At 42.4% G+C, this 27,201-nt stretch overlaps 2 protein-coding genes across 3 annotated transcripts in view; one reads left to right on the top strand and one right to left on the bottom strand.

The window, feature by feature from the left end:
- Window positions 1-27,201, bottom strand: part of CCDC17 (coiled-coil domain containing 17) — a 66,791-nt gene that overhangs the window by 22,573 nt on the left and 17,017 nt on the right. The window lies entirely within an intron of this gene.
- AKR1A1 (aldo-keto reductase family 1 member A1) lies at window positions 3,157-26,811 on the top strand. Of its 2 annotated transcripts, XM_065071522.1 has the most exons (10): window positions 3,285-3,373; window positions 6,149-6,191; window positions 7,472-7,567; window positions 13,302-13,421; window positions 15,067-15,218; window positions 17,854-18,049; window positions 18,638-18,837; window positions 19,606-19,678; window positions 21,145-21,231; window positions 24,823-26,811. In XM_065071522.1, the coding sequence occupies exons 3-10, from the start codon at window positions 7,478-7,480 to the stop codon at window positions 24,886-24,888; spliced, it is 984 nt and encodes a 327-aa protein (XP_064927594.1). In that variant the 5' UTR covers window positions 3,285-3,373; window positions 6,149-6,191; window positions 7,472-7,477; the 3' UTR covers window positions 24,889-26,811. The 2 variants fall into 2 exon arrangements, with proteins under 2 accessions (XP_064927596.1, XP_064927594.1); XM_065071524.1 differs by lacking the exon at window positions 6,149-6,191 and having other exon boundaries at window positions 3,157-3,373.

Below are 27,201 nucleotides of genomic sequence, written 5' to 3'. Positions count from 1 at the left end.
ACACCTGTTAAAACTTGATTATAAATTGTAACCAGGAGAAAACGACAAAGGGTTAACAGACTTCAAATATTTATAATCTATATCCCTGTGTAGTGTTGCTGGGTGACCATACCCATGTGATGATTCACCCAAGAGATGACTGGTTTCAATACCAGATGAAATTACTCCTTAAATAATAAAAGCAGAATAACATGTAAAAAAAACCCACCTGCACTCATCTTAATGCAAATAATTTATCTACTGCTGTTTCTGTTGTTACAGCATGCTTCATCTTTTACAGGAAAAGAAAAAGTTTGTTGTGTTCTTAACATCAATGTTGTAACAATAATTGAGGTCAATGAACTGAGACATGTATATAGCAACCCATCAATTCAGGCCATGAACCTGTGAACAGATTAACTCCTGAAAGGTCAGGCAGTGCTAATTAAAACCTCTAGAACAATGTAGTCTTACTGCAAGTCTGGCATGCTTACCAATGGACAAAACAGTAATCACTTTCTCATGGTTTCAGACTCCTTTAGTGCTTGTTCTTCCCATTTCTCACACTTTAACACGCATAATATGCTCATTTTGCAGAGCTACCACAGTTTGTTCCACGTTTGTGTCTTAAGCATTGCATTTGCATTCATATGTCCATGGCCTCATTATTTTTGATCAGTTTCCAAGCCAGTCTTTTCCAAACATCACTTTCTGGAGGTTTTGGAGTGATCAATTGTCAGGGCCACTCCTTGTTCAGTGAGCAGATGGATTTGTGCAGCCTTCTAAAAAATCTTTAGATGTAAGATGCTATTTAGATTAAAGAAAAAAATTCTCCAAGAAAGAAGGGGCATGTCTACCCAAGCAGGTGCTGGAAGGACAGAGTTCTCTCCACACTCTGTTCTCCATACAGGGGATTAGCCATGGGGTAGTCTTCTGCTCAAATAGCTGCCAGACAGGATCAGCTTGTGCCTGATTAACACGGAGCATCAGAAGCCCCAGTGCCGGCCTCTCTGCACCCACCCGTACAGCTATGGCCACAACAAGTATTTTACATATCGACAAAGAGGAGCTGGCTGGACCTGCAGTGCCAGAGCACTGAACTACCTGAAGATTTCCAAACTGGTACATCCAATTTTACATTTCTCATTTTGATCACAGTATCTCCCCTATGTCTTGCTTGGGAAGGAATCCCTGACATGAAAAACAAAAGCCCCACTGTGTGGGGCAAAGAAATGGGTCTTAGCTCAGAATACTGCCACGCATTTGGGTTTCCATGCATTTTGTTGGAAGATAATGGAGGGGTTTATGCACGTATCCAGGGCTTCTAGTGCAAGGTGAACCTGGTCAGGGCAGTAGTGTGAACTGGGCTTGGGCAACTGGATATGCTGGGGCTGCTCCACGAGTTCTATGGCAGAGATGACCATGCATGCCCCCTAAAGCCAGACCATGAGGACATGTTCTGTTGAGCTGATCGCTATATTCAGAGAGCCCCCTCAATTCTGAGCACACTGAACTTACTGTATGTATACACTTGGTACCATCAGCGGCACAGTAACATTAGAATCCTGGCAATGTGGGGACACTTCAATATAAAATATGCAAAAAGTAAACTGAAAAGTCAACAACTGACGTGTTCCCAAGCCGTGGGGCATTTATGCACAAGCAGCTGGTGCACAATAGTTTTAATGAAAGCAATTACATATCATTAAATATACAATGCACATATTTGCTTTCCTTGTTTTCCTCATGTGAAGACTGTATTTCTAGGTCAAAATGTCTTGCCTTACCTCTTCCTTCTCTACATATATTTTTTTTGTTTAATTAACAAATTTTATTACTGCATATTTGGATAATTACTGCCTTTTGATGACAAAATGTTTTAGTCTTCCTTACTTTTTCTCTTTTACTCCCTATTACGTTATTGGAGGATGAGGTTTGTTAAAGTTTTCATATGTGATATTAATATAATTCAAGCATCTTCTATTGCGTTAAGACGGTTGATTTTCAAATGGATTTGTGATTGGCATGGTATCCATAAAAATAAATCAAGCCCAGCAGTGTTTTCTCCCCCTTTAATATTTCCTCTTCTCAATTTTTACTTCCTGTTACTGTTAATTGTCTTGTCTTGTCTTTGCACTCTCTTTCCACTTTCCTGCATTTGTCAAAACAGGCTGTACAGCAGAAAAGTCTGGTCATGTGAATGCCCAAGAGATTAATTAACCTTTGTGCCTTTAAGCCTCCTGAGCAGTTCAAGTCAGAACAGCAAGGAAAGAATGTGCAGCAGAAATATCTTTCTGAAAATAAATAACAACCTCTTCAAAGCCCTGCTGGATAGATATATTGCCTTATTGCTGACCTAATCTTACTACTTTCAAATTTGGAATGTTTATGAGTTAAAATAGAAGCCTAGAGTAAAAGCAAAAACTGGTTTTATGTTTTAGTTGCGTTTAAGATCATGTGTACAGTCTTCTCTCGGTTACAGGCCAAAGTCTGCTCCCGATGAAGGTTGTATCTTTGACTACACGAACAAGATAGTACACACACAGAAGCAAGCACTGTGCTGAATGGTTTCTTTTAATCTTACTTTCAATCTTCTTGGACAAATAAGGAAATGCATTCTTGTGCACCTGCAACAAAAAGAGCCTCAGTCCTCTCAGGAGGCGCCTCTTTATGCACCTTTTAGCACAAAAGCTGAAGCAAAACAAGTGTAACTGGTGGTGTGATTCCCCTGGAGTCCAATTATTTAGGGCTGCAAATAAAACTGGGGAAATTCTGTCTTCCTTCAGGAAAAACAGCTTCGAGCTGATTAGACTTTTATATAAACAGATACAGTTCACGTTGTCTTTGTTAGGTTTGTATGCCGTAGTTTCCCTCTGTGGTGCAGTCCACCAGATTTATCACTTTAGTGTGCGGTTGTAAATAGGAGAGTCCGGGCGATTTGTATTTCCTGATGGGAACCGAACCGAGAGCGAGAGACAAACAGGGCAAACCCGGTAATTCCCCGGGAGCGGGTCGGTGCTTCAAACGCCGTCCTAGCAGGAAAACCCGCACCAGCGCCGCCGCGGCGGAGGGAGACACGAACCTATTCCCGTATTTCTGATTTGTTTTTACACGGCGCGCTGTGTGAGCTGGGCCCGGCCCCTCGGCACGGCACGGCACGGCTCGGCTCGGCTCGGCACGGCACAGCTCGGCACGGCTCGGCTCGGCACGGCACGGCACGGCTCGGCACGGCTCGGCGCCGCCGCGGGAGCCCGCGCTGGGCTGCGGCGAACTCCGGCCGCGCAGGGGCCGCTCGGCCCGGTGGCCGCTGCCCGGCGGAAGCGGAAGCCGAAGCCGGGCCGGGCGGTACAAGCGGGCGGCGGCGCTGCCGGCAGCAGATCGTGCTCGGCGGCGGGTGAGTGCGGGAGCGGCGGCGGGGCGGGCCCGACTCTCCCTGGGCCGCCTCGATAAGGGGCACGTTCGGCGCCTACGGGGGAGCCGAACTCTGGAGGGTTGTCCCCGCTCTGAGGGGCAGAAGCGATCCCATAGCAGGGACTTCCGTATTTTCAATATATCCCTTTGCTTATCTATGCATATTAATCTAAGAAGGACAGGGAACTGCTGGAGAGAGTCCAGCGCAGCCACCAAGATGCTGAAGGGAGTGGAGCATCTCCCGTGTGAGGAAAGGCTGAGGGAGCTGGGGCTCTGGAGCTGGACAAGAGGACACTGAGGGGGGACTCATTCATGGGGATCAATATATAAAGCGTGAGTGTCAGGAGGATGGAGCCAGGCTCTTCTCAGTGACAACCAATGGTAGGACAAGGGGTAATGGGTTCAAACTGGAACACAAGAGGTTCCACTTAAATTTGAGAAGAAACTTGTTCCCGGTGAGGGTGGCAGAGCCTGGCCCAGGCTGCCCAGGGGGGTTGTGGAGTCTCCTTCTCTGCAGACATTCCAACCCACCTGGACACCTTCCTGTGTAACCTCATCTGGGTGTTCCTGCTTCATGGGGGGATTGCACTGGATGAGCTTTCCAGGTCCCTTCCAATCCCTGACAGTCTGTGATCCTGTGTAATGCATATTTATATGTGTTTTACCAATAGAAGGGTCCTTGCTTTGGTTTGAAAATGAGTTGTAGGTGTGGGTTGATGCACAGGTGTACTTTACACTTCTCTGGTTGTTAATGCACCCTGGCCAGGCTCCCCTCACCACCTCTGAGTTACTCTGCGCTTTAACTCTTTTATGTGCATGTAGCAATAGGTGAGTGTTGTTAAACCAAAACCACATCTTGCTTTGTCCAGAATGGGTTTGCTTCTGTGTTTGTTTTTGTCTTTGCCCTTCTGAAAAGAGGCTTCCAGCTTTTTAATGAATCAAATAATGATGGCTAGCAGACATTGTACTTATTTTACATCTCGTTAGGGGGAAGAATCTGAGTGGAAAGTATTAATTAGTGTATTTTCTTCTAGTGTTTCTAATTCTCACACATTTCTGTTCATTCAGAGGCTGTATTTCTTTCTCTGCAATGTTAATATACAACACTTAAGTGAAGCAAGATGGTTCTTAGAAAATGTGCTGATGCTAGTTATCGATTAAACGTGTACCTTGTCTTCTGGGCTAGAGTGTTGCATTTAAGGTGATTGCATAACATGGTTGTGTAAAGCATAAGGTTTGTGTTTTACTTGTATCACAGGCCAGTGTGAATCAGAAAGCCTTTAGTTGTATTGTATGATGATTCCTTTATTTAGGCAACTAAATTCAGGTAAAAAGCACCCACTTGTGTGTAGCTGGCTGCAGAATTGCTGTGCAGGCTCAGAAGAGACTTCTACCTCAAAAAATGGATGAACACCTGCAGTTTTTTTTACTGATTGTCTTTAGCACCGGCACCTGGGCTTAATACATCTCAGTGCAAATCCAGAGCTAATGGTTTTTGTTTAACTGCTGTTCTGCACCAGGAGGTGCTGGTCAATTACAATTCCGATAAGAAAGGCCCTCAGGCTCTGTGAAGAACCATCTCAAAGGCTGTTAGGTAGAGCTACCCTATGAAGAAAGAGGGTAGTGCTGAAAATCTTGCATCACTTTGGGTGCCAGGAGCCCTGAGCTGGGCGGCATTGAACAGGCCTCCTCTGGTCTGTGCGCGGTCCCTGTCCATAGAAAGGGTTACCCTGTTTCAGTCACTCGAGCTATTAGAGATTCTTTTACAAGAAAACAGCTCTATTCATCATTTCTGCTGTCAAACAAAAAGGATGCTTGCGTGAGAAGTTCTGCTTTTTTAGATAAAGGCAAGGACGCGTAGGTGGTGGAATCATGGGTACCAAGTGGGAGCTGCCTGCAGACGCTGTTACAATGAGCTGTCCGGGCTCATCCCGCAGCCACGGGTTGTGTGTCCCCCAGCACAGGCCTGAAGGGCACGCTGTGTGTGAAGCACAGCACAAGACGAGCCTGGACCTACTCAGGTCGCCTGTTACATGGGTCACCAGCTCCATGGTGAACAAGGCCCTTCAGGTCAGGATTGCTCCAACTAATCTGTTAGGTCTCTGTGAAACAAGGGGGGTGTTTGCTGTGGGCTGTAAATCTACGAAAACATGGCTTGAGAAGCTAAGCAAGAATTTGAAAATATAAACTTTCAGTGTGAGCATGTCCATCAACTGGGACTTAATTGTCTGAGGAAAATGATAACAATGTGGAGAAGGCCCAGCTATTTTGGGATAGTATGCTGTGGGAATGCTGTGCTTTGAAATCTATGATTCTGTGATACATTCCTCCTACATAGTCAGCCATTCAGCCAACATTGCGTGCTTGGTTTTCTTTGTTGCTTTTAAATAACATTGGTGAGTTTGGACACAGTTGAACTTGGGACCTGAGTTCCTCAGCATCTGCTGAAATCAGCTATCTGGGTTTGGAGCTTGTCCTGAGTGCAATTTCTTTTTATAAGTTTGACCAGATTGTGAGGATGTTGGGACACACTGTAAAACCTTCCCTTTTGATAAAAAGCTTTGCCGCTGTGAGCAGATTGCTGTTCACAACAGCTGTAAAGCCAGCAGGAGGTAATGGAAGATCCTGCTGGACCTTTGTTCCGTTGAATTTCACAGGGAAAATCCTTAGATATCGCAGTGCTAAGCAGGAGAGAGAAGCCCAGGCTCAAAGTGACAACCGACTTTACATAATCTCTTTTTTCTAATTCTCCCTTTAGTAACAGAAGAACGTTTCTCCTCTGTGAATTTGCGTTAAATCAGGTGCGTGACGCTTTTTGTAATAGCAATGCTAGTTATTGCATTTTGTTGGTACTTGAAATACATCTTGTGTAAGGGTTGAGCTCTTAGTCTTGAATTTCCATAAGAGTGCCCATGCAGATTTTGGCAGAATGGGAGCAAGGAATATCTGAGCTCTTAAAAAGACAATGTCCCTTTCTGAACGAGCATGGAGACAGAAAAGAGCAGGAGACAACGTTATTTTGGAATGAAAAACACATAAATATGTAAGGACTTATTGCATTTTAGCTCACTTTACACACAGCTATTTCTAGTTATGTCAGAATGATTAAAAAAATATATACACCAGTTTTATGTGGTCTATGTACTGAGGTGTTGTTTCCTAGTGTCCAGCTTTGAAAGTGCTTCCATTTTGTCCTCTCTGCTGGTCCTGACTTCGCATCAGGCAGGGATGTTTTTTTAAAGTAGTCTTCTCATTTGGTAGCATTCGCCTGTTGCAGGTGTTAGAACAATTCATTAACAATTATGCTTGTTGCAAAGAAAGCCAAAATGTTTCTGGTTTTCCTCACAATGCAAGACAGCCTTGGTAATGAGCTGTAGTCCAGCTCTGAGTTGGGGAAAATTTGGATTCAAGGATGACAAAACACATATGTGGCATAAAAAGATGGGACTGGTCCTCCAGCAATGATGTTCTTTGGAATGTTTGTTTGTTTTTCTGGGCTGTGCCTTCATAAATGCCTTTACCACTCACTTCTAAAGAAAACCATTCCTGTGTCAGGTCTTCAAACCTTAACCTGCACCAGCTGTTTCTGACAAAGTGTGTTTATCCCCAACTGCGGCAGTGATTAGAGCTTGTTTCCTGAGCCAGCTGGTAGTAAACTGGTGAGAGACTTAGTGCAGAGGTTCCATGGAATTACCGTGCACTAAGGGCAGACGAACATCTCTTGCTCCCTTCTGCCTCATCAATGCTGAACTGCTGATTAAAAGAAAAAAGGAAGGCATGTTTTCACCTGAACTTCTCTGTTAATTGCATGTTGTTGCACTTCTCAACAGTGAGAAATCTTAAACCTGTGCATTGCAAAGGAGAAAAGAGAATAAGGAGGATGAAATAAAGGCTTCCTTTTCTAGTCTCTCCGGGGTAGCTGTTTGTCTCCTTTATACCAGTAAAGACTGTAAAGAACCCGCTTCATCTTTATTCTAGCATCAAGAGGACCTCTGTGACTTTTGGTTTTGCATAGAAAAGGTAAATTGTTGCAGCTTACTGAATTGTGGCAAAACTCAGTTTGTTCTTGTTCTTTTTTTAGGCAAAAATGTCTGCAGCATGCAGCTTCGTTGCACTCCACACTGGGCAGAAGATGCCTCTCATAGGACTGGGAACTTGGAAAAGTGACCGTGGCCAGGTAAGCAGAGAACAACACAATATTGTGCTCTCAACTAGTATTTGTGTTTTGTGCACCTATTTTGAAGATCCTGGATCTGACGCCTGAGTCCTTCACTTGGATGGCTTTAATCTTGAGTCCACTGAAGTCAGTGGAATGTATGTATGGATTTGCATGACTGGCGCCTTAAGGCACAAAAGCAGCATTGGCAGCAGATCCATTAAGACTTGTTAGCCCAGGCTTTAGGCAATAGTGCTCGGGGAGATGAAAGATGCTGGTGAGTGCAAGGAAAAGCCAAGACAGGGGAGGTGCTGTAGCTGTAATATGGTGCCTGACCTGGGAAATCCTCAGGCTGCCCCTCTGACCAGATGGCCCTCTGGCTTGGGCTGATGACTCAGCTGAAAGCATTGTTTTGGGAGGCAAGAACTCTAGTTGTTCTTGTCCTCAGTCTTGTTTTAGTGGTTAGCCTACATTTAGCAGAAAAATTAAGAACTTGCTTGGGTCATCCTGCTTTTAGACTAAGAAGGGTAACGTGTCATTAGACATTCACTCTGCTTCTCAATGCAATGAATTGGCAAACACCACACTTGGAAGCAATTGTGTGTTGCTGCAAACTGTCTGTGGGGATGTTTGCATGCTATGGACTGTGCCTCCTGTTGTAATACTTCTCTCCTTTGTCTGTCTTTTCCTTTCTGTTTCATTTGTTTAAAAGATAAATTCCTGCAGGCAGAGATTGCCTTTCACAGCAGGTATGTGCCGTGTCCAGCAGGAGTGTCCTTTTGCTTGGTGGAATTGTTGGTCGTTGTTGTTGGTTTTAATCTTGTTATAATGCCTTTTGTATTAGCTTCATGATGTTTTTTTGAGTATGTCAGATGACACTGTGCTCCTGACTGAGAGGGAAAGTTAAAACTCTTCTCAAGATGACCCATTGTGCTTTTTTGCTCATGCCAGCTACAGGAAAAGGTGGGAAATGAGCTATAAAAATTGAATCTATTCAGGGCCATTTTTATTGTTGGGTTGCCTGTCTAAACAACTGTCAGGACTGTGGATCTGTTGGGAACAGAGGCTCTGCTAATGTGGACGCTGAGTTGGTGTGAGAGCTCAGTCAACCTCTTAAATGAGGACGGGGTGAATGTTCAGCTCTGTACTTAAAACATAAACTGACAGCTAAATTAAGATTATTAACATGCAGGAACTTAATGGATGAATTGGTGTGCAAAGCAGTTTAATGTGCATTGTGCTAAAACAAATGCCTGAAACTAAACAAAATGTGAATGTATTGTTAATTTTCTGTGCTAACAGTTCTGAGGAAAGTACAGTCTTATAAAACAACCTGCAAAGATCCTGCTTGTGCATAATTTAAGCCTAGTTCAGATGGATTTTGCCATGGTAAGCAGCACTTCTGGCAGCCGAACCCCACATGGGATCCAGAGAACTTCTTTGGGGTCCCACAGAAGCCAATGGGAGTCACTTCTGTGGAATCTTTACAGTCTTACTAGGACTCACTCCCAGAATGTATTGGAGACATGATCTAGAAAGTGTGGTCACAATGACCAGAGTTACAGAAGCTGGCGCTATTCCTTTCCTGCGGAAGAAATAAATTAGTTTTTTATCACTTTTCAAAACTGTTTGCATTTTTAAATGGAGATTTATCAAATTCAAATACAGACCAGCAATTTGACGGTGTGTCCAAATGATTTACCCTTAAAAGGACATAATGTTGTTCAGGGAGAATCATTGTGATTGTGAATCGAAGACTAAGACAAAAACCTACAGAGCAGAAGAATAATTATTGGTTGTATTTAATTTAGTTGTTTCCAAACTAGAAGCTATTTATTGAAAACTCTTTCATGCAAGGGCTGCATTAGAAGCAAGAGTGGAAGAGATTGCTTTTAAATTATTTCAGGTAAATATTTTGCAGATTGTAATTATTTTCCTTGCCAGGCTGCTTTTTGGTCTTGACCTTGCTGTCTTGATTAGTTTCTTTATTATTGCTGTTGCTGATCCTAAACAAGCTTTGTCCTTGTACCTGGATCTTAGCTGTCCAGTACAATGGTCTCATTGCAGCCCTGGTTTCCTACATGGTAAAATCAGACAGGGGAAATTAATAATACAATGTTTTCTGGTTTACATGATTAGAAGAGAAATTTGTTTCACATGTTACTATGGGAACATGATGAAGTGCTACTGAACAGAAGGAAACAAGCACAGAAGCTTATGAACTGGCAGCATGAATGAGCTCAAAGCATAGTCCATTCAGACAGGAGCATCAAGAATATCAGTAGTGCTTTTTTGTTAATATTGGACCTTGATTATCTGTAGTCCTTTAATCCTTTGTTCTCTTTTCTCAAGTGGGCTGTGCTTTCAACCTGGAGGATTGATCCCCAGCACATGAACAGCTTAACCTGCAGAGACAGAGGCTGATTCTGTTGGGAAGAGAGACGTAAGGCTGAGGGATGTTGTATTTTTCTATGTGAAACTTCAGGAAAGCTGAAGAGGAAAACCAGTCAGGCTGGGTGTCTTGTGACAGGGTTGCAGCTATGGAGGAGACTGTTTAGTTCTTGAAAAGTTTGTTAGGCAATCTAGAGAATCCTTGTTAGATACACAAAAATTCACTACTGCTGGTATACATTAAGGAAGGAACTTGAATTCTGTATCTGAACTATAGGAGGCAAACCTCTTTATTTTAGATGTCAGCTCCAAGTTGCCATTCCTTCTGTGGTGGTCAGAGTTCCTTTTCAGCATGTTTTAGCACAGTGTGTACAAACTGTGATACTGCAACGCCTATGTTCTGGTCATGTGGCATCTGGATATCATGTGGACTGATGATCTGTTTTTTCCCTGTTTCCTGTCAGCAAATATACTCGAACTGTTAAAATGTGGCAGCGTTTCAGGCAGCAGGGCAGGCTGTCAGAGCCTGTTCCTTCCAGGTATCATTGAGTGGAACTGTTGGGGTGAAAGCCTCGTCAGGATGGCTTGGGGCTGTGCAGAAGAGGCTCCCTGGTCACTTGAACTCTGTGTTGCTTGGAAGTGTAAAGATGACTTGCTAGTTTTTTTTTAGCTTGTGATGGGCTAATTGAAGAACTGGAAATCTAATAGTGGGTATTATAATGAATTGGGACTCGGAGATTCTCTTTCTCAATCTGCCACTGATTTTTAGCAATATTGTGTTTCTTCATCTTCAAAAACAAAAGAAGGCCATGTTCCTTGCTAGGATGTATAAATGGGAGTGTAGTTCCTAGCAGTTTGCTATACAGTGCTGTACAGCTTCAGCTGCAATACAGGGGCTGGTTTTGGGCAAACCACATCAAGAAAAGCAGGACCCAGCTGTCGAGCCAGCAGCAACAGTGACGCAAGGCTTAGGAAAGGTGCGTTGTGATGGAAGCTGCAGTTACGTGGTCAAGAGAGGTTTGAGAGGAGTCATGCTGACGCTTTCCAAACACGCAAAAATCCCTCACAAAGGGGAAGCGACGGATTTCATGTCTGTGAGAAACAGGGTGTGGTATCAGGACCATCTTGGTTAGACATCTAAAAGGCTCTGAAGATAAAGATGTCTAAATATTGGAATAGACCACCCGTCACTAACGAGAAGGGTTCTGACAAATGTGTGTGGAAGTGGTTTAGACTTAGTTGGCCCTGCTGTGGGGCATGAGGATGGACTCGATATCTCGAGGTTCTTTCAGTCCTGCCTTCTGCAGTTATATGGTGCCGGGTTGTGAGTCACACTTGAGCTGTGTGGCTCAACTTGCCTAATGCAAAACTCAGTAATTGCACCTTCTATAGCAGTATCGACAGACTGAAGTAAAGAGTATAAGGAATGCTTGAAGGATCCTTTGGCTGTTACTTCACAACACCAGAGATCCAGAGGCGTATGTATCTCCAACTGCTTTTCTTGTATTCTTTTTTTCTTCTTTTTTTTCCTCTACCCCCCAGGAAATGTATGTACCTGTCTGAACATAACCTCAAAAATACAAAACTTCTTGTTAAAACAAAGTACTTTTCTTAGATTTACATCTATCTGTTACTAGGTTTTTTTCTCCCCCCCCCGAAATGCTTTTTTTGCACATTTTCTCTTGGTTGTTGGCCTTCTGTGTGGAACAGGAACTCTCTTCACATTGGAATGTCTTAGTAGGCTGAGACTAGCTTATGCAAACACAGCTTTTGCGCAAATGCAAACCTTATTTAAGTGACCAGTCTCAGTTTTTCAGTGCTAGAAATTTGTCAAAACTTGCTGATAACAGAAATACAGCCTCCTGTTTATTGCTTTGCAGAGCCACATTTGGAACGTCTTATCCATAGTTTTCTGCACATGGTGCCTATTTTTGTTTTTAGGCAAATTTTGTGCCTGTTTGGATTAGAAAAAATATTATCCTGATAGAGGAAATGGGTGATTAGTACAAAGAACATTGCTGGTTTTCTTTTCCACAACGCTCACCTTTTGGGAGGGTGGATATTGAATCCGAAAAGCGTTTACTATGTTGGAAGTGATTTCAGAATTACCTTGACTTTGTGGTGACCTTCTGAGGAATGTCTTTAACAAAGCGAAATAAGGGCTGTGAAAACCATCCTGCCAGGGAAAGGAAGAGCTTACTTGGCTGCTGAAATAGAAGTGCTTTGTCATTCTGGGCAAGGGAAACTGGTCTACATTCCAGTTTTCCTCTCAAAATGCCGAAGAATGCAGTCAGAATATCCTGTGTCTGCCTTTACTGCAGTTCTTGACAAGAAAAATAAATGAAATCCACTTCTATTAAGTTGAAATAAATCAATCTCTCTCTAGCCTTTGTGGACAGGTTTTATCTCTTGACAAGAGAGACGTAATCTCTATAAATACACGAGGACCCTGTTGCATCAAGCGTTCTACACAGCATGTTTTACAGTCCCCCGCAGTCTCAAGAGGCAAGTCAGTGGAGAGCAACGTATAGAAATCACTGTGCAGATAGCATGTACTTTAACTGTAGCACTTCAGTTGGATAGATGTAAAAGAGAACACGTGCTTACTGCCCACTGGAAGTTAAATGGAATAGATTTTACTTACTGCTCATCACCCAGAGATGATGATGACCGAATTATGTAATAATTCTTGATTCTTGCAAGGGATGTGCTGCTGTTGGCAACACCTTTGTTGTCTGCAGTGCGGAAAGCAAAACAGAAAGTTGTGACCATGGTCAGGAGATCCCCTGCAAGCCAGAAGGTCAATATTCCACTGTTGTGCAATCAGTGAGAATGAGACATGAAGGAAAGATGTGCCATAAAATAGCATTATCTTGGAAATGAAGTGTTAGCAATAAAGCCAAACCCAAACTCTCGCAATTCTGGAATTAGAAAACAGACTCTTCCTTTACCGGGAGAGGGGCGATGCCTTCCAGGCTTGATTGACGTTGATTCATTGGTCTGCTAGTTCAAGATTTTCTTCCTAAGCCATGATTTATTTGAAAAGTGCTTCTTAAAGCTCATCTTGTGTTTAAGGCAAGTGAGACAACTATAATTAAGAAGGAATCCCAATTCTGTCTGGTGAGTCCCTGCACGCTTGGCCTGTGTGCATGGTCTGTTTTCTTGTTCCTCCTGCAGTATCTGCTGGCAATTAGCTTTTCACTGCTAAAGCTGCAACACAGAGGACGGTATCCTGCTCTGTTTGTCTCATGACCTTATGTAGATCTGTACTTTGGGTGTGTTCCTCACTAAGGCCCTAACTTTCTTTTCCACTTCCAGTCATGTGTCCCCTTTCACTGATTGCATTGGATTGTTTCTATTACAGGTGAAAGAGGCGGTGAAATATGCCCTAAGTGTGGGTTATCAGCACATCGATTGCGCAGCAGCGTACAGCAATGAAGCAGAGATTGGTGAGGCTTTCCACGAATGCCTTGGGCCCAATAAGGTAAAAACACAAGAACCACCATGTGGACTGTGTGTTATATCAAAATTTGCAACTGTGACCTGAAAGTAGACTGTAAATTGAACATTTGTAGATTTTCCTCCTGGTGTATCCCAGCTGTTCCCTATTAATTAGGAGCAGGCATGAAAGAGCGCTTTCTCATCTATAACCATCCTGACTGTCAGGAGGAAGAAATATTGTCAGGAATATTTGCAGGGAAACTACAGAAAATGCCTCCAAAAACCAGGAGATTCCCAGAATCACTAGTTAAAATGGAATATATTTGCCCTGTTTTATATGAAAAGTTACTCTAGTTTGCCAGTCTAGAACAGCATGCAGTGGTGGGTAGCCACGGCGAGTTTGGCAACTGTTGTTTTCTTGGTTATAGATCAAATGTGAGTAAATATGTACTTTAAAAAAAACCAGTGGTTGCATTTGAAGGTTTGGTAACTGTGACTCTGGGGCCTGCAGTGAGAGTCAATGGCTTAAATAAAAAGCGATGTGGCAGGCATTCTTATGGATGATCTGAGGTGGAATCTTAAATTCATCCCCTTGCTCTTGTTGGCCTGAGGGGCCAGAAGGATTACCTGTACAGCCTCACAGCTCGGCAAAGAACGTTGTTATGTTCCTGCTGCTCTTGCCTTGGCTTTAGGGCAACCTCTTTGTTATGTGATTGGCTTGAGGGAGCCTGTTCTCAGCTTGTCCCAAGGATTCCTTCCTGCTAGATGTGGTAACTAGTAAAAGGATGCATAGGACTCTTTTATTCAGTTTGTGTTAGCTAGCTAACTTAAAACTAGAATTTTTGAAACATCCTTCTCTTTGAATACAAGTCGTATGTGAAACATACAAATAATTGAATGCTTGGAGGAGAGGAACTAAGTAATTAATAATTCCAGCTTCTACAAAGTACAGACTTGAGTGAAGCTTGGTCCTATGTAAGTCAGTGAGAAGTGCCCTCTCATGGTGTTCAGCTTGTAAATATGATCTCCCTTTTGTCTTTTATGCTTCTTAGTTAACCAGCTTTCCATTTGTTTCATTTCTACGTCTTACCCTTCCCATACAGGGTACAGGGTGCTCAATTCTTAGTGTGTTCCTCCCAGAACTTAGAAACCTCAGTGCAGAGATCTGGGGAAACTTCTGTCTATTTTCCCACAGTCCTTCCAAGAGAAGCATTCTTGGTTTGTAACATGTGATGAGTATATTAAGTTAGCTGGTTGTGCCTAGAATGTGTGAATTGTTAAATAGAAATTACAAAATTTACATCTGAATAAACTCAGCAATCTTTATTATGGCCACATCACACTTAGTAGTGGCTTTAACCCTTGAATTGGAAGGTTTGGAGAAAAGTATGTGTGGAGGGCAGGATTGTTTTGTTTTTCAAAACTTCTACTAAATTGCTAAGTATTTACTATACTTTAGGACTTGTTAATGCAAGTGTTTGTTTCAAAAATATACCAGATGGCAAGACAAAAAGGTTTAATTTGTAGGTTCCGTGTGTTACCTTGAAAACAAAACAAAAACCGAACAAACTCCAACAAAAACCAAACACCTTATATTGTTGTACTGGTTTTAAAGATAGTTGGGGAATTGCTGGAGTTCCCTTTCTGAACTTCATCCAGTAAATTATGATATTCTCCTTTTCTGAAAGGTTATTAAGAGGGAGGACCTGTTTGTAACATCAAAGCTCTGGAATACCAAGCACCACCCAGATGATGTGGAGCCAGCACTAAGGAAAACACTTGGAGACTTGAAACTGGATTACCTGGACCTGTACCTCATGCACTGGCCTCATGCCTTTGAGTAAGTTCTACCGGGAAAGGGCACAGAAAGCAGAAACCTCGGTTTTGCATAAGTGGCTGGTGTTGTGTCCTGAGGAGCTTCTTTCTGGGTTGTGCGTTTCTTCCTTGTTACGCTGCCTGCAAGGTGTTTTTCAGTGTGGCTAATGGTGCAGTCCTATGGACTGCCATATAGACACTTCCCACCCATAAGCTGTACGCTTGCAGTTGGTCCATTCATTCACGGAAACAGTTGCTCGAGTTTCATTCTTTGAACCTCAGTTGGGTGGGAATTTGTTTGCTGTTAGATTTGTATCACATCTATAAACATACAGTAGAGAGGACAAAACTTCTGGGTTTGTGTAGAAATATTGTAAATAGAAAAGGGATAATTATTCTCATTGTTTAGCAATGATGAGGCTGGAAAAATGAGTATTAAGTCTTTAATTTAAAATCTTTAAGCAATTACTGAAATTTTTTAATTGTGAGAACAACAACATAATGAAATTAGGATTGCTAAACTTGAGACAGTTTGGCATGGGTGCCAAAGTTAGGTAACTGAAAGTAGTCTAACTGGGAAAAAGTAGTAAAGCTTCATGAGACAAGTTTCTATATTGAAGCTTGCCATCTTGTACTGCCTGAAAATTTGGCTCGATGTGAGGTGAATTCTGTGAGTTTAAAATATACTAGAAGTTTAAAATAGTTTAGTGTCTTCATCTAGACATCAGGGAAGTGTGGCTGCTATTCTTGGTTCTGCCGTTGACCTACGTGGTAACCTTGGGGAAATATCGAAGCTGCTTTGTGCTGTAGTTTTTCTTATCTGCAAAATGAGAATTAAGTGCTTTGCAAAGAAGACAACTCTTCTGCCTAGTAGTTGTTAACTGTACTGGAGTGGCCAAGCACATGCAGTATTGCGGTATTGGTATGAGGAAGAAATGAAAATGACTTCTTATGACACTTTAATTGCAGTAATTACATGATTTGAGGAAATACAAGATGAGTTTTCCATTTAAGTGCTAAATGCACTTACCCTACAGCCCCATCAGCAGCAGAGTTCCTTGCTTTATTTTCTGGTAGGTGTGGAAGCAGTTCTTCCCCCTCTTACAATCAGTAAAAGGCCGGGGGGGAATAAACCTCCTTCCCAGGTGTTTGTATGGAGACTTCAATCAACAGTGCAAACCCTGTCAGATTAAGGGGCTTCTGTCTGCTTGCAAATCTGAGGATGTGTTTTTCCCCTTTCTAGTCATATGAACTGACTTTTACAAAGCATGTAACGCTAGTAGGAGGAAAGATGGTAAAGAAATAAATACGTTCCTCAGTGTACCAGAATGAGGAAATGTTTCCAACTCGAGCTGGCTTGGAGGAAGAGCTGTTCAAAATTCCCCCTGTTGTGAAACAGGTTTGATTTCCATTTAATTGAGAGAGAGGAGGGGAAACAATAAACACAAAAAAAAACACACAAAAAACCAAAACAAGCACCAAACGATTAAACATTGCTTTGATCGTAACACAAATAATGATGTATATTCAGATATTACTAATATTTAAGTTTGCTTGATGTTATGGAAACTGTTGGCAAAGCTGACATTGTAATAAAGCAGTTTCATGTTTTCTCATTGGAAACTCTTCAGTTTCCCAGTAGCTCTACTCTAACTGTTTTAATGTGTTTACACTGAAAATAAAATAGACTTTGGATGAAAATTGCAGTGCTTCAAGGTCTTGAAAATTAATCTCAGTTAACGTACTACTCTTGGTATGTGAGGCTGCTTTTCTGAGTTGCGAGCCCATAAGGGTTTTAGAGTTATTTTTGGTTCTAGGTTTATCAATGACATGAACAAAACCTTTTCCCCTTGTCCCCAGCTGATGCGATTTCTCGCGCTGTTGGCTGCTGAGTTAAAGCTGTGTAAGACAGTTTCTGAGGCCTGAGCTGGCAAGATTCCTGCGGTGGTTGTGAAGCAGAGCTCTTCCAGAGCCCTTTGGCAGTGTGGTGGTGTCACCTGGCAGAACCTGCTTATTTGTGTCTGGGTTTTTTTGTTTGTTTATGGGGGTTGTGGTGGTATGGTAAAATTGGATTTTTAAATGGGTTGGTATGACTAACTGGAAACACATCCAGCCTGCAATGACTATGTACATGTTAAGACCTCTGAGAATCTGCGCTTGTATCGAATGCTGACACTGGTACAGAATCCAGGAGGAGTGGGAAACGAGTGTATTTTGAATACAGTATCTTCTAGATAGCTCTTAAAGCAAGATATCTTTGGTAGCAACTAAACAGACTATGAAGAATATCAGTCCTCCCTCAAGAACAAACTGAAAAACCAATGCTGCCCTCTGCGCTGCTGTTTTGCTAGGACCAAGATATGCAGAGAGCTGCTGCTGTGTGTGCAGTGGCTTATTGGTTTTCATGTAGTCACTGCTGTGCGGGTAAGTCGTTCAAAGTACTGTATAACAAGTTTATATAGGAAAGACTCTGTGTGAAATAATTTCTTATAGGTTAAGTCAGCATAATAGAATTCAACGGGCAAATTAGCTCAATTTGTATTCTGTCCTCCAAACTATGTATAAGCTTTTGAGAATACTTTGAGGAAAGTTTCTTTTAGTGAAGGATCAACATAAGTAATGTGGTATATGAACTTACACTTTGCATTTGATTGCTACAGACGAGGGGACAATCTCTTCCCAAAGAATCCTGATAACACGATGCGTTATGATTACACTGATTACAAGGATACCTGGAAGGCTATGGAGAAGCTGGTAGAAAAAGGTCTCGTGAAAGCCATTGGGCTGTCAAACTTCAACAGTCGTCAGATTGATGATGTACTAAGCGTGGCTACTGTCAAACCAGCTGTGCTCCAGGTAAGGCGAATAAAGGAGAGGACAAATACCTTTCCTGTGTGTCCATAAGAGTGAAGGATTTGCAAAGCAATGCTGTGTGTTTAGCACAAGGCGTGAAGCTGCTTAGTACAAAGAAGAATATAGCCACCTCTGCAGGAGCAGGGACACAGAGGTGGTCTTCCCAGACAGATTGATTTGTTGGGGAGGAGGCCTGTGTCCGTGTTCTGTGGCTGTTTATATCTGCTTACTTGAACAGGTCTGTGGAAGAGTTCATCTGCCCTTTGAGAAACAATTTTGTCTATAAGAAAGACAGACTGTGGGGTAGTAACTTGAATCCATTCTGTAGAGAGCTTCCTTGCTTGTTGGATGACACGTTTGGTACATAGGGAAAATCCACTCTAAATTTAGACAATCAGTTCTGCTTTTCCTGTAAACTTAGCCTACCAGACGCTTTTTCATTCTTTCATTAAAGCTTATCCTCATAAGGTTTTGCAGAATCTGGAATGACCTGTGAAATGTTTGGTTCTGATGTGCTTTTGGCTTCCTGTTTGTTTAGAGATTTGTATTGGTATCTGTTCTCTAGCCATTCATTGTGGGTCATTTCAATAGGTGGAATGCCATCCTTACCTAGCTCAGAACGAGCTGATAGCTCACTGCCAGAAACGAGGACTGGTTGTCACTGCCTACAGTCCTCTCGGTTCTCCAGATCGCATGTGGAAAAATCCAGATGAACCTGTGCTTCTAGAAGAACCTGGGATCAAAAAACTGGCAGAAAAATACAGCAAATCACCTGCACAGATCATCCTCAGGTACAGAACAATTGTGAGAGACAGTGGAGTGGGACAATTTGGGCACCAGTGTACCACATTTGAGTGCTATCTACTGAATTTGGACTCAGTTGCTTGAACCCCTAAGCTCTTGCTGCTGCATTTACATGGGCTCCCAGGAAGAGAGGCTGAGGAAAGACCTCCTTCCTCCTTTGCACTGAAGAACTGTTTGCTGTTTTGCTTAATGTAGCAAAAGCCAGCTACTACATGCTGGGAAGCAATGACTGAGTGATATCCGGAATGCGATCAGCACCTTGTAAAGTAAAATTGGATTTTTATCCTCATTTTTTGCCTGGTTTTGTATCTGTTGATACCACTAACACAATCTTGGGCAGCAGCAAGTTACTCTGCCAGCTGAACACGTTCAAGACCGTGCTCAAACCACGAGACAGGCACTTTTGAGGTATCTGGGTCTTCTAGTTTCTTGGTGGTTGTCATGTTAGAACTTGCATAAAATTCTTGAGTACGTTTTTCTGTTTCTTGGGTTTCTAGCTTGAAGCTCCTGACACTTGCTTGTTCAAAGGCATTAATGTCTTCCCCTCATTGATTAGTCCAGTGGCTTCTGTCTCGCTTGTGCTTGGACATAGTAGGTCCTAACACAAAACAGTGATACGTCAGCTCTCTTCTGGGTATTTTTATTGCACATAGAAACATAAGTGGTATTGCTGCTGCCAGAGATGATTACTCAACCAAAATAAATGTCATGGTTGTTGGGCTGCACACATAGAAAAATCTCTCTTTTCTGAACAGATGGCAAGTGCAGCGTGAAGTGGTTGTCATTCCCAAGAGCGTCACTCCTGCTCGCATTCAGCAGAATCTCCAGGTGAGTTTAAATGGAGGAAAGCAGTTTCAGCAATGCTGTTCTGTGTGAGTAACATATTGTCCTGCTCCTTGCAGAGCAACGAGCTGAGCCTCTCGGTTCATTCTTGTTCATCAATGCCTGCACATGCTTAGGAGATTTTTGGAAAGCAAGCTACTTGTGTTTTAAGCAGCTGAGTGTGAGTGTGCACATGCACAGTCTTGTTGTCAAAAGCTAAGGAGTGTCTTTGGTAGAAGTCTAAATGAAAAATCTTTACTGAAATTTATCTGAGATACAAATTTATCGAACAAGGGAGTCTCCTAATGATGTTTAATCATTCTTATTTATGAGTAAGTGTTGTTCTGCCTCACAAGTGAGGGCTGATAACTATTTCTGCAGCCAACTGCCATTCTAATGGTGATGAAGGAATAGAATTAGTGTGATTCACTTCTGCTCTGAGGTAGTTCTCTTTAGAAATTCACAGTTCGCTTTAGAAATTATTGGAAAACTCTGGCTTCCAATCATTTCAAGGGAAGTCTCTGAATCACTTCCTGTGATCTTCTTTCAGCCCTTAATCATACAGATTGGCTGGTTACATACCTGGTTTTAAGTTAAGACTTGTTTCTGTAATGGTTACTCCCATTAAAGCAATTTCTGCCATGTAGTTTGCTGCTAGAAACGTCAAGAAATTCCTGTTATCTCTGCAGTTATTCAGGGTTTAGATCTACATGGAAACAGAATATTGACTGAATAGGCAGCACTTGGAGGAACAGCCCCACTGCGTTTTATCTTTGTGGAAGAGTTCTGTGCAGTGTCAGCATAAGGTTTGAATTGGCAAGTGTATGAACACCTCAGGCTTTGGTATTTATTACGAAGCAGGTTTAATTGTAACTTCGTATTTAGGAACAGAAGACTAATACTGCCTGAAGCCAAGATTTGTACAAATACATAAAATCTGTTGATCAGAGTTGCGTGGAATTTCCCTCTATTTGAGGCATTTGAGGCATTGAGGCATTTACCCAAGTTGCAGCTTCTGAAGGTGTTTGAAATGTTAGAAGTTGCATTATGTTTAATTTACTTCAGTTTTAACACTAGGATCCTGCAACTCTGATGTAGCATGTAGATTTTCTTTTTGAAAGTACAAAAAAGATATTATGTAACTACAGCTTAAATAAATATTCCAGTCTTGTGTGTATTTGCTTCAGTTACAACTGTGTTGTTGCACTAGCACCTGAAATTGAGCACTGGAACAGTTGGCAATGTCTTGGGTTAGGGCTGCTCTTCCATTCTGTCCTGGATAACCGAGAGGTGGAATGAACTTTTCTGCCTTTATGGTTAGTTCTGTTGTTTGTGGATGTCGGAGGAAATTCGTGGCACAGGTTGATGGTTGTGACTTACAAAGGAAACAAAACCAAGAGGTAAAATTCAACATTAATTAAATAAGAAAAAACTATAGTTATTGAATAAAGCCTCTTGCCCTTTGTTCTCAGGTGTTTGATTTCAGCCTCACAGAAGAGGAGATGAGCCACATTGGAAGCCTGAATAAGAACTGGCGTTACATTGTGCCAATGATTACGGTAAATTTCTCATGTTTCTAATGGTTTTGATTGCATGCATGTGGCCACAACTTGGGGTTTCTGCAGTTTTCTCTCTTTTACTGTTCCTGTCAGAACTACTTATGGATAAGAGCACTACGTCTTTTTAGGCTACTTAAAATGAAACATTTTTCAAAAGCTGGGTACAAAAAAGGTAGCGTTTCAAAAACTTGTCTCTGTTTTGGCTACTGGCAGCTCTCTTGAGTTCTCGTTACCGACCTGTCCATGGCCTTTAGCCAGAGTCACATCTGCAAACCTCAAACTTCTGCTGATTCATCCATCTCGTGTACAAGCAGCGCGAGGTCCTTGCCATTCCTCCAGAAGTGCCCCTTGCTCCAGCTGTCCCCATGTACTTTACACCATAAACCTCTTAAGATCAGTGAAGACCCAGGTGCTATTGGTTCTCCACATCCGTTGTGAAGGTCACATGAGGGAATTTGTCCCCTCCACCAGTTGTCCCTCCTTTCGGCATCTGTTGTAATGACCTTCCTTAGTTTGGCTTAGGCCGTGTTATTTTTCTTCCTAGATCCATTAGCCACAGCATCTTTTCACATCAGTAGTTTACTCTGTCACATGAAACCTCATGTGCTATATGGAGCCAGTCTGAGAAACCCATGTTTTATGTGTTGAAGACTTCTTGGCCTTTCTTTTATTAAAGGACATAACCGTGTCCCTTCTGCTGCACTACAGAAAAAAAAAGTGCTTTCAATGCCTTGTTGTCTCCTGTCTTCATAGTGTTCCTCATTTCTTGTTGTCCTGCTTCTGATCATACAACAGAGCTGTTGCTGTTCCCTGGTGTGTCACTGACTGACATGTGGCAACTGAGCTGTAATGAGTCTGAACTGATTGATCCCTTCTCTATCATACAGTATGTTCCATAGATACAGTAGGTCTCTGCAAATTTGGAAGCTGTCTGCCTATAAATTATTCTTCAGTAGTCAGTGGCTACTGGTTATAGGAATTATTTGGGGAAGGCTTTTCTCCAGGACTTACCATTCAGGTTTTTTGAGTACTTGAGAGCACCTGAGTGACTGGTCTGTGTTAGAAAAGAGAAGCTGTGAATATGTGGTGGATGTCTTGTATCAAGGGCAGATAGCTTGTTACAGCCTTCACTTTGTCCTGCTGGGGCTTATGAGCGCTTCAAGGCTGTGTTGAACTGTAGGGTTGTTTCAGTACGTGTGCATAAATATAAACCTCCCCATCCCTGCAGACAGATATATCTTTGTGCTTATGGCTTGGGAGTCTGTACACCAAACTGCTTATCTGTGAACAAGCACACCTGGTGCTGATAGTATGTTTCTTTCAAGTGTTTTGCTACTGCAAACAAAGTTGTTTTCTCAGTGAAACTGCAAAATACATTAGAATGTAGCCAGCTTGGACAATTCATGTGCTTTTGTTACCTGGGAGACCTGATCGGGTCACACTGATTCACAAAGGAGAGATGAAATACAGTTCAAAGTGGCAGCGCATCCAGCTAGAAAAAGGGCTAATGTGATGCAGCTGGGCTTCAAAGATACTGCTGTATTGTCAGATAACAAGACAGGGAGAAGCAGGATGAGGAGAATTAAAACGTGACTCTGTAGCTGTAAGGTCTCTAGCGGAACCTTTCGTCTCCTGCCCATCCCTTCTGGGCTTATCAGAAAGAATTTTCATCATCTGTGAATTAAAATTCCTGTCTAGCCTTTCATGCCTATCTCCTCTATGAATCTAAGTTAGAGTGTCCAGATTTCAAAGTGTGACATGGCCATGATATCACAGCTCCTGTCATACCCGGTGTTGATATGTTGTTGATAGGTAACCACAGGTTCTTATAGTTGTGCCACTCTTCTCCACATGGCGTTTTTGTTTAAAATCTGAGGAGAGGCTATTATCTTGCCAGTAAACAATTTAATGAGCTGTTAAAGTATAAAAGCAACTTACTTGGATAGAGGTTGGAAATAATTTAGCCATACCTTGCACCAGCCTGAAATCCAAATTTTTGGAAACATCTGATTGGCCAAGGAGTATACTTAAGGGAAACTTGAATGACTAGCAAGCCAGGAGAGGAGCGATGGTGTTGTACATGACCTGTCTATTTTTGATAGTTAGCTACAGCTGACCTGGAACGTGTTCACTGCTGATTTCTTGCAGTCTGCCCCCCTTCTCTCGAATTCCTGGGCTAGGCTGGAATCAGCTCCGTGAAACATTGCTTCTGGCAGCTGCTGTCTTGGCATGCTGCTAACAAGAATGCTTACCTGAAGACCTGTTCAGTATAGCAAAATATGTGGGGGCAAGAAACTGGGGGGAAAAACAAGGAATACAAGTTCTAGGAACATGAAGTTGTTGGCTCTCAAGACAATATAAGGAGACCTGAAGATACTGTGATGCTTTTGTCTACAGTTTTAAGGATCGCCCTGAGATGGCAGCTTCATTTCAGCTTTATTTTATTGTAATCTGAGCATCAGTCGAGTGTTAAGGTTTAACATCTTACTTTTCTGCTCTGTGGTGCCCCCAAGTGACTAATTTCACACTTCAGTAGTCTTCACGGTAAACAACTCATTCCTAGAGATTCCAGTGGCTGCTTTGAAATGCAGGTTTATACTGCAAGCTAATAGAGGGACTTGCGAGTGGATACTTGGTTTGAAAGTTCCTGTAACATTTTGAGTGATCTCTACCATCATATTAATACAGAAATCACATTTATATGAATAAAAAAACCCCAATGACTGAATAACTTTTATTCAGTCATTAGTCGCTTGGCATAAGTTTTAGCTGAATGATGCTGGTCTGTCACCCAGGGAGGTGTGTGTATCTCTTTGCCAATGCTGCACCTAAATTTCCACAAATATTGTGGTTTTACCAAATATTTTCCACAAATATTGAGGTTTTACCTCAACTCCTCAGAAGTTGCTGGTGTTGCAGTGGACTTAATGCAACTACATATGCAAGCTGGGCATCTGAGTGCTTAGAGGTGGGATGTAGGAACTGAGATCTGTGTGGCCATGTCTGCTTTTGGGCCAACCTGAGCCTGTTTCATTATCTGTGAACATCCCATTTTATAGCTGGAGAAGCTGGTCTTCCATGGAAATGTTCTTAAACAAAAGGTGCTATGTAGGAGTTCATTGACACTATTAATACTTCAGTGTATGACCCTGAACAAGCTATTCCATGTGTTTCTTCTTATCAGTCTGTAAAATTAACAGCCCAGCAACTCTATCATGGAAACACAGGCAAAAACTCCGATTCCTATGAAGTGTTTTGAAGGGTACATGTTGCAACGCTTTTTCAATAATGGCTATAAGGCAAAAGGCTTTTAACTGTTCTTAATCTAGTTCTTCAAGCCTCAGCAGCTGGCAGAAAAGCTCTTGCTCTAGGCTACAGAAATCTCTCTCTGTTTTTAGTTAGTTTTCTTTAATTTTTCTTTCAAGAATGCTAACAGGGCTCAGGGGTACAGGAGCAGCTCTAGTTTAAGCTGAAAAAGATGCTCCCAGATATTTGGGGTAACGAAGATTTAGAAATCTAAACCGTGCAGAATTTGAAACTGAGAGTAGGAATGGATTTTTCTTTCTGACATGATGTCTGTTTACTTCACAGGTGAACGGAAAGCTAGTAGCAAGAGATGCTGGACACCCCCATTATCCCTTTAATGACCCCTATTAACTACTCAGGAATAACATGCTTCTCTGCACCTTCTCCCACAAAGTAATTCTTGCCACAATTTGTCAAAAATCCTGCCCAAATAAGGCCTTCCTTCCCGAGTAGATTTACTTACAATGTACTGCTTCTAATTGACCTTCTTTCTGGAGATCCTGTAGCTTCCACGTCAAACTTTGTGGATTGATTACAATGAGTGCAAGCTCGTTCCTGGAAGCATCAAATCTTTCGTGATTTAGATAAGAAGAGCAGGGGAGGCGAAGTCAAGTTCCAAACACATAATTATCAGGTTAGGGCAATACTTTGGCTTTACTGCCTGTGAAACAGTTTTGAAATCTTCAGTTATTACCATGAGGAAAAACAAAAAGAAGAGGGAAAGGCGTGAAAGCGTTTTAAGACTAAACAACTCCTCAGCCGTTTACTTTGATATCTTTATTAATATTTTTATACAGGGAATTAACTGAAATGTGCTACAGTTGTGCTATGTCTGTAAGCCATTCATTAAAACCCAAGTAACCAGCCATGCCCAGTGCTTTTTATCACCTTTAGAGTACTTGTGGGACTTAGAAATCTCTCTTCTCTGTTTTCTTTTTAATTTGCCTGTAGATTTGAGGAGAATAAATGCATACCCTGGAGCAGGCCTTCGGGGCAGTCATCTCTGCTTGTCACTTGGATAGGTTTCAGCTCTGGCAATAGCTCTGATTGTCCCATCACAAAAGCCTCAGGAACTTTTTAGAAAACCTTGTAGGAAAACGTCCTGCTTTTACTGTAGAGTTGCCCGGTGTCCCTGTGCCAAAGATGTCCAGTTTGAGTTGTGGAAGGTCCCAAAATTAGTTCCTGACTATACGGTAAGAGCAAAGACCTGTCAGATGGCCGCTTCCATTCTGATGTTGCATTTTTGGCTGCCGCTTGGGAGAACTGGACCTGTCTCCTGCTGCCGACCTGCTGGTACCACTGGGCAAGGCAAGTCCGTTGTGTTCTGTGCCTCTGTCTTCCCATTTGCCACGTCTCTGTGTTGCTCCCTGACAGGAACTAATTTACTGAGCGCTGAGCAGCTCCAGCACTAACAACGTTTTGTTTGAGTCTCTTAATGGATTGTGGAGCCACCTGAGTACAAAGGGCATGAGGTGTTAGCACCTACCCATGCTCTGAGGGTGATACCTTCTGTGGCCTTAGCGATGTTAACACTTTATTTTGTGTTTTTCTACCTGTAAAATAGGATTAATGCCCATTTGCATAGACACAGACAGGATAGCAAGGCAGAGTTTCTAAAGGCCTCTTGGATTTAAAGCAAAGGAACTCTTTGAGATCTGTTGATGCCAAACACGGACAGTCATGAGCACAACTCCATTTGCTGATGGATAAAGAAAGCGTAACTGACTGTAAGTGAAATAAACAACACTTTTTAATCTCATAGCAATAGCGAAGATAGAAGAATAATCTTCTGTATTCAGATGGCTCAACAATTAAGAACCGGATTATTTTAGTTTTAATAACCTCATTTATAGTAGGCCTATAGTAAAACTGTGTATTCACCTTGAGTGTAATGGCTCCTCGAGTATTTCCTGCCCTGGGCCTCTCCGTGTGCAAACCTGCTTATCACTCTTTGTAATCCTTATGTAAAACCTCATGAATTTCTGTTCCTCAGTGGAGTGTTTCCCAATTCCTGCTGAATTTACTGCAGTGGTGAAAGCCACTCCAGCTCAGTTAGGATTCTTTACTAAACTGGATTTTTCCTTCTAAGGGAAATGCAATCCCTGTTGTTTTGTTATTATTCTAATCAAACATGGGTGACTTTGAATACGGTTCTTCCTGCCATCACTAGGGAAGCAGTTTAACTTTGAATGTGCTGTGTAGAATGTTAACAGCAGTCCTGCCAGGAACGGTGGCTTTTGTTGCATGTCGTAAATAAATGCTGTATGCATTGTATGACTCGTGAGATGTTTCTTTTCCCCCTGTAATGTCAGAGCTTTAACTTTTTGTAGTTATTTCTGTAACCAAGAGTAAGTGGGCAGAGAGAATTCCCAAGAAAAGCAGATCAATTCTGCACCTCTGCTAAACCTACTGCTCCCAGGTCTTACCGCTTGGATTAACGTGGCACGTTTGAAGCTGCCGAACTTTTATCTTGAAAATAGCACGGGGGAATGAGCCTCCAGCAGCTTTGCTGCCGCTGTGCAAGTTGTGTGGAGGTCCGCGCTGTCACAGCGCCCGCAGCCATGTCTGCCTTGTCTGGGCGCTGCGTGTGCCGGGGGAGAAGCGGGGGTACAACAGGCTGGGCTGGAGGTGGCGGGGGCCGGGCGGGGGACCAAGGGCCTGGCT

Source organism: Columba livia, chromosome 8, assembly GCF_036013475.1.
Source record: "Columba livia isolate bColLiv1 breed racing homer chromosome 8, bColLiv1.pat.W.v2, whole genome shotgun sequence".
In the NCBI taxonomy this organism is placed as follows: domain Eukaryota; kingdom Metazoa; phylum Chordata; class Aves; order Columbiformes; family Columbidae; genus Columba; species Columba livia.
Note: the sequence above shows the minus strand (reverse complement) of the source record. Positions and strands in the feature narration are given on the sequence as shown.

What these genes read in the sequence shown, in the direction of transcription:
- AKR1A1 (XM_065071524.1), top strand. Translation starts at nt 7,478, where the DNA reads ATGTCTGCAGCATGCAGCTTCGTTGCACTCCACACTGGGCAGAAGATG. An exon ending in GGAAAAGTGACCGTGGCCAG is followed by an intron (nt 7,568 to 13,301) that starts GTAAGCAGAGAA and finishes TTTCTATTACAG; the next exon opens with GTGAAAGAGGCGGTGAAATA. An exon ending in TCAAACCAGCTGTGCTCCAG is followed by an intron (nt 18,050 to 18,637) that starts GTAAGGCGAATA and finishes TCATTTCAATAG; the next exon opens with GTGGAATGCCATCCTTACCT.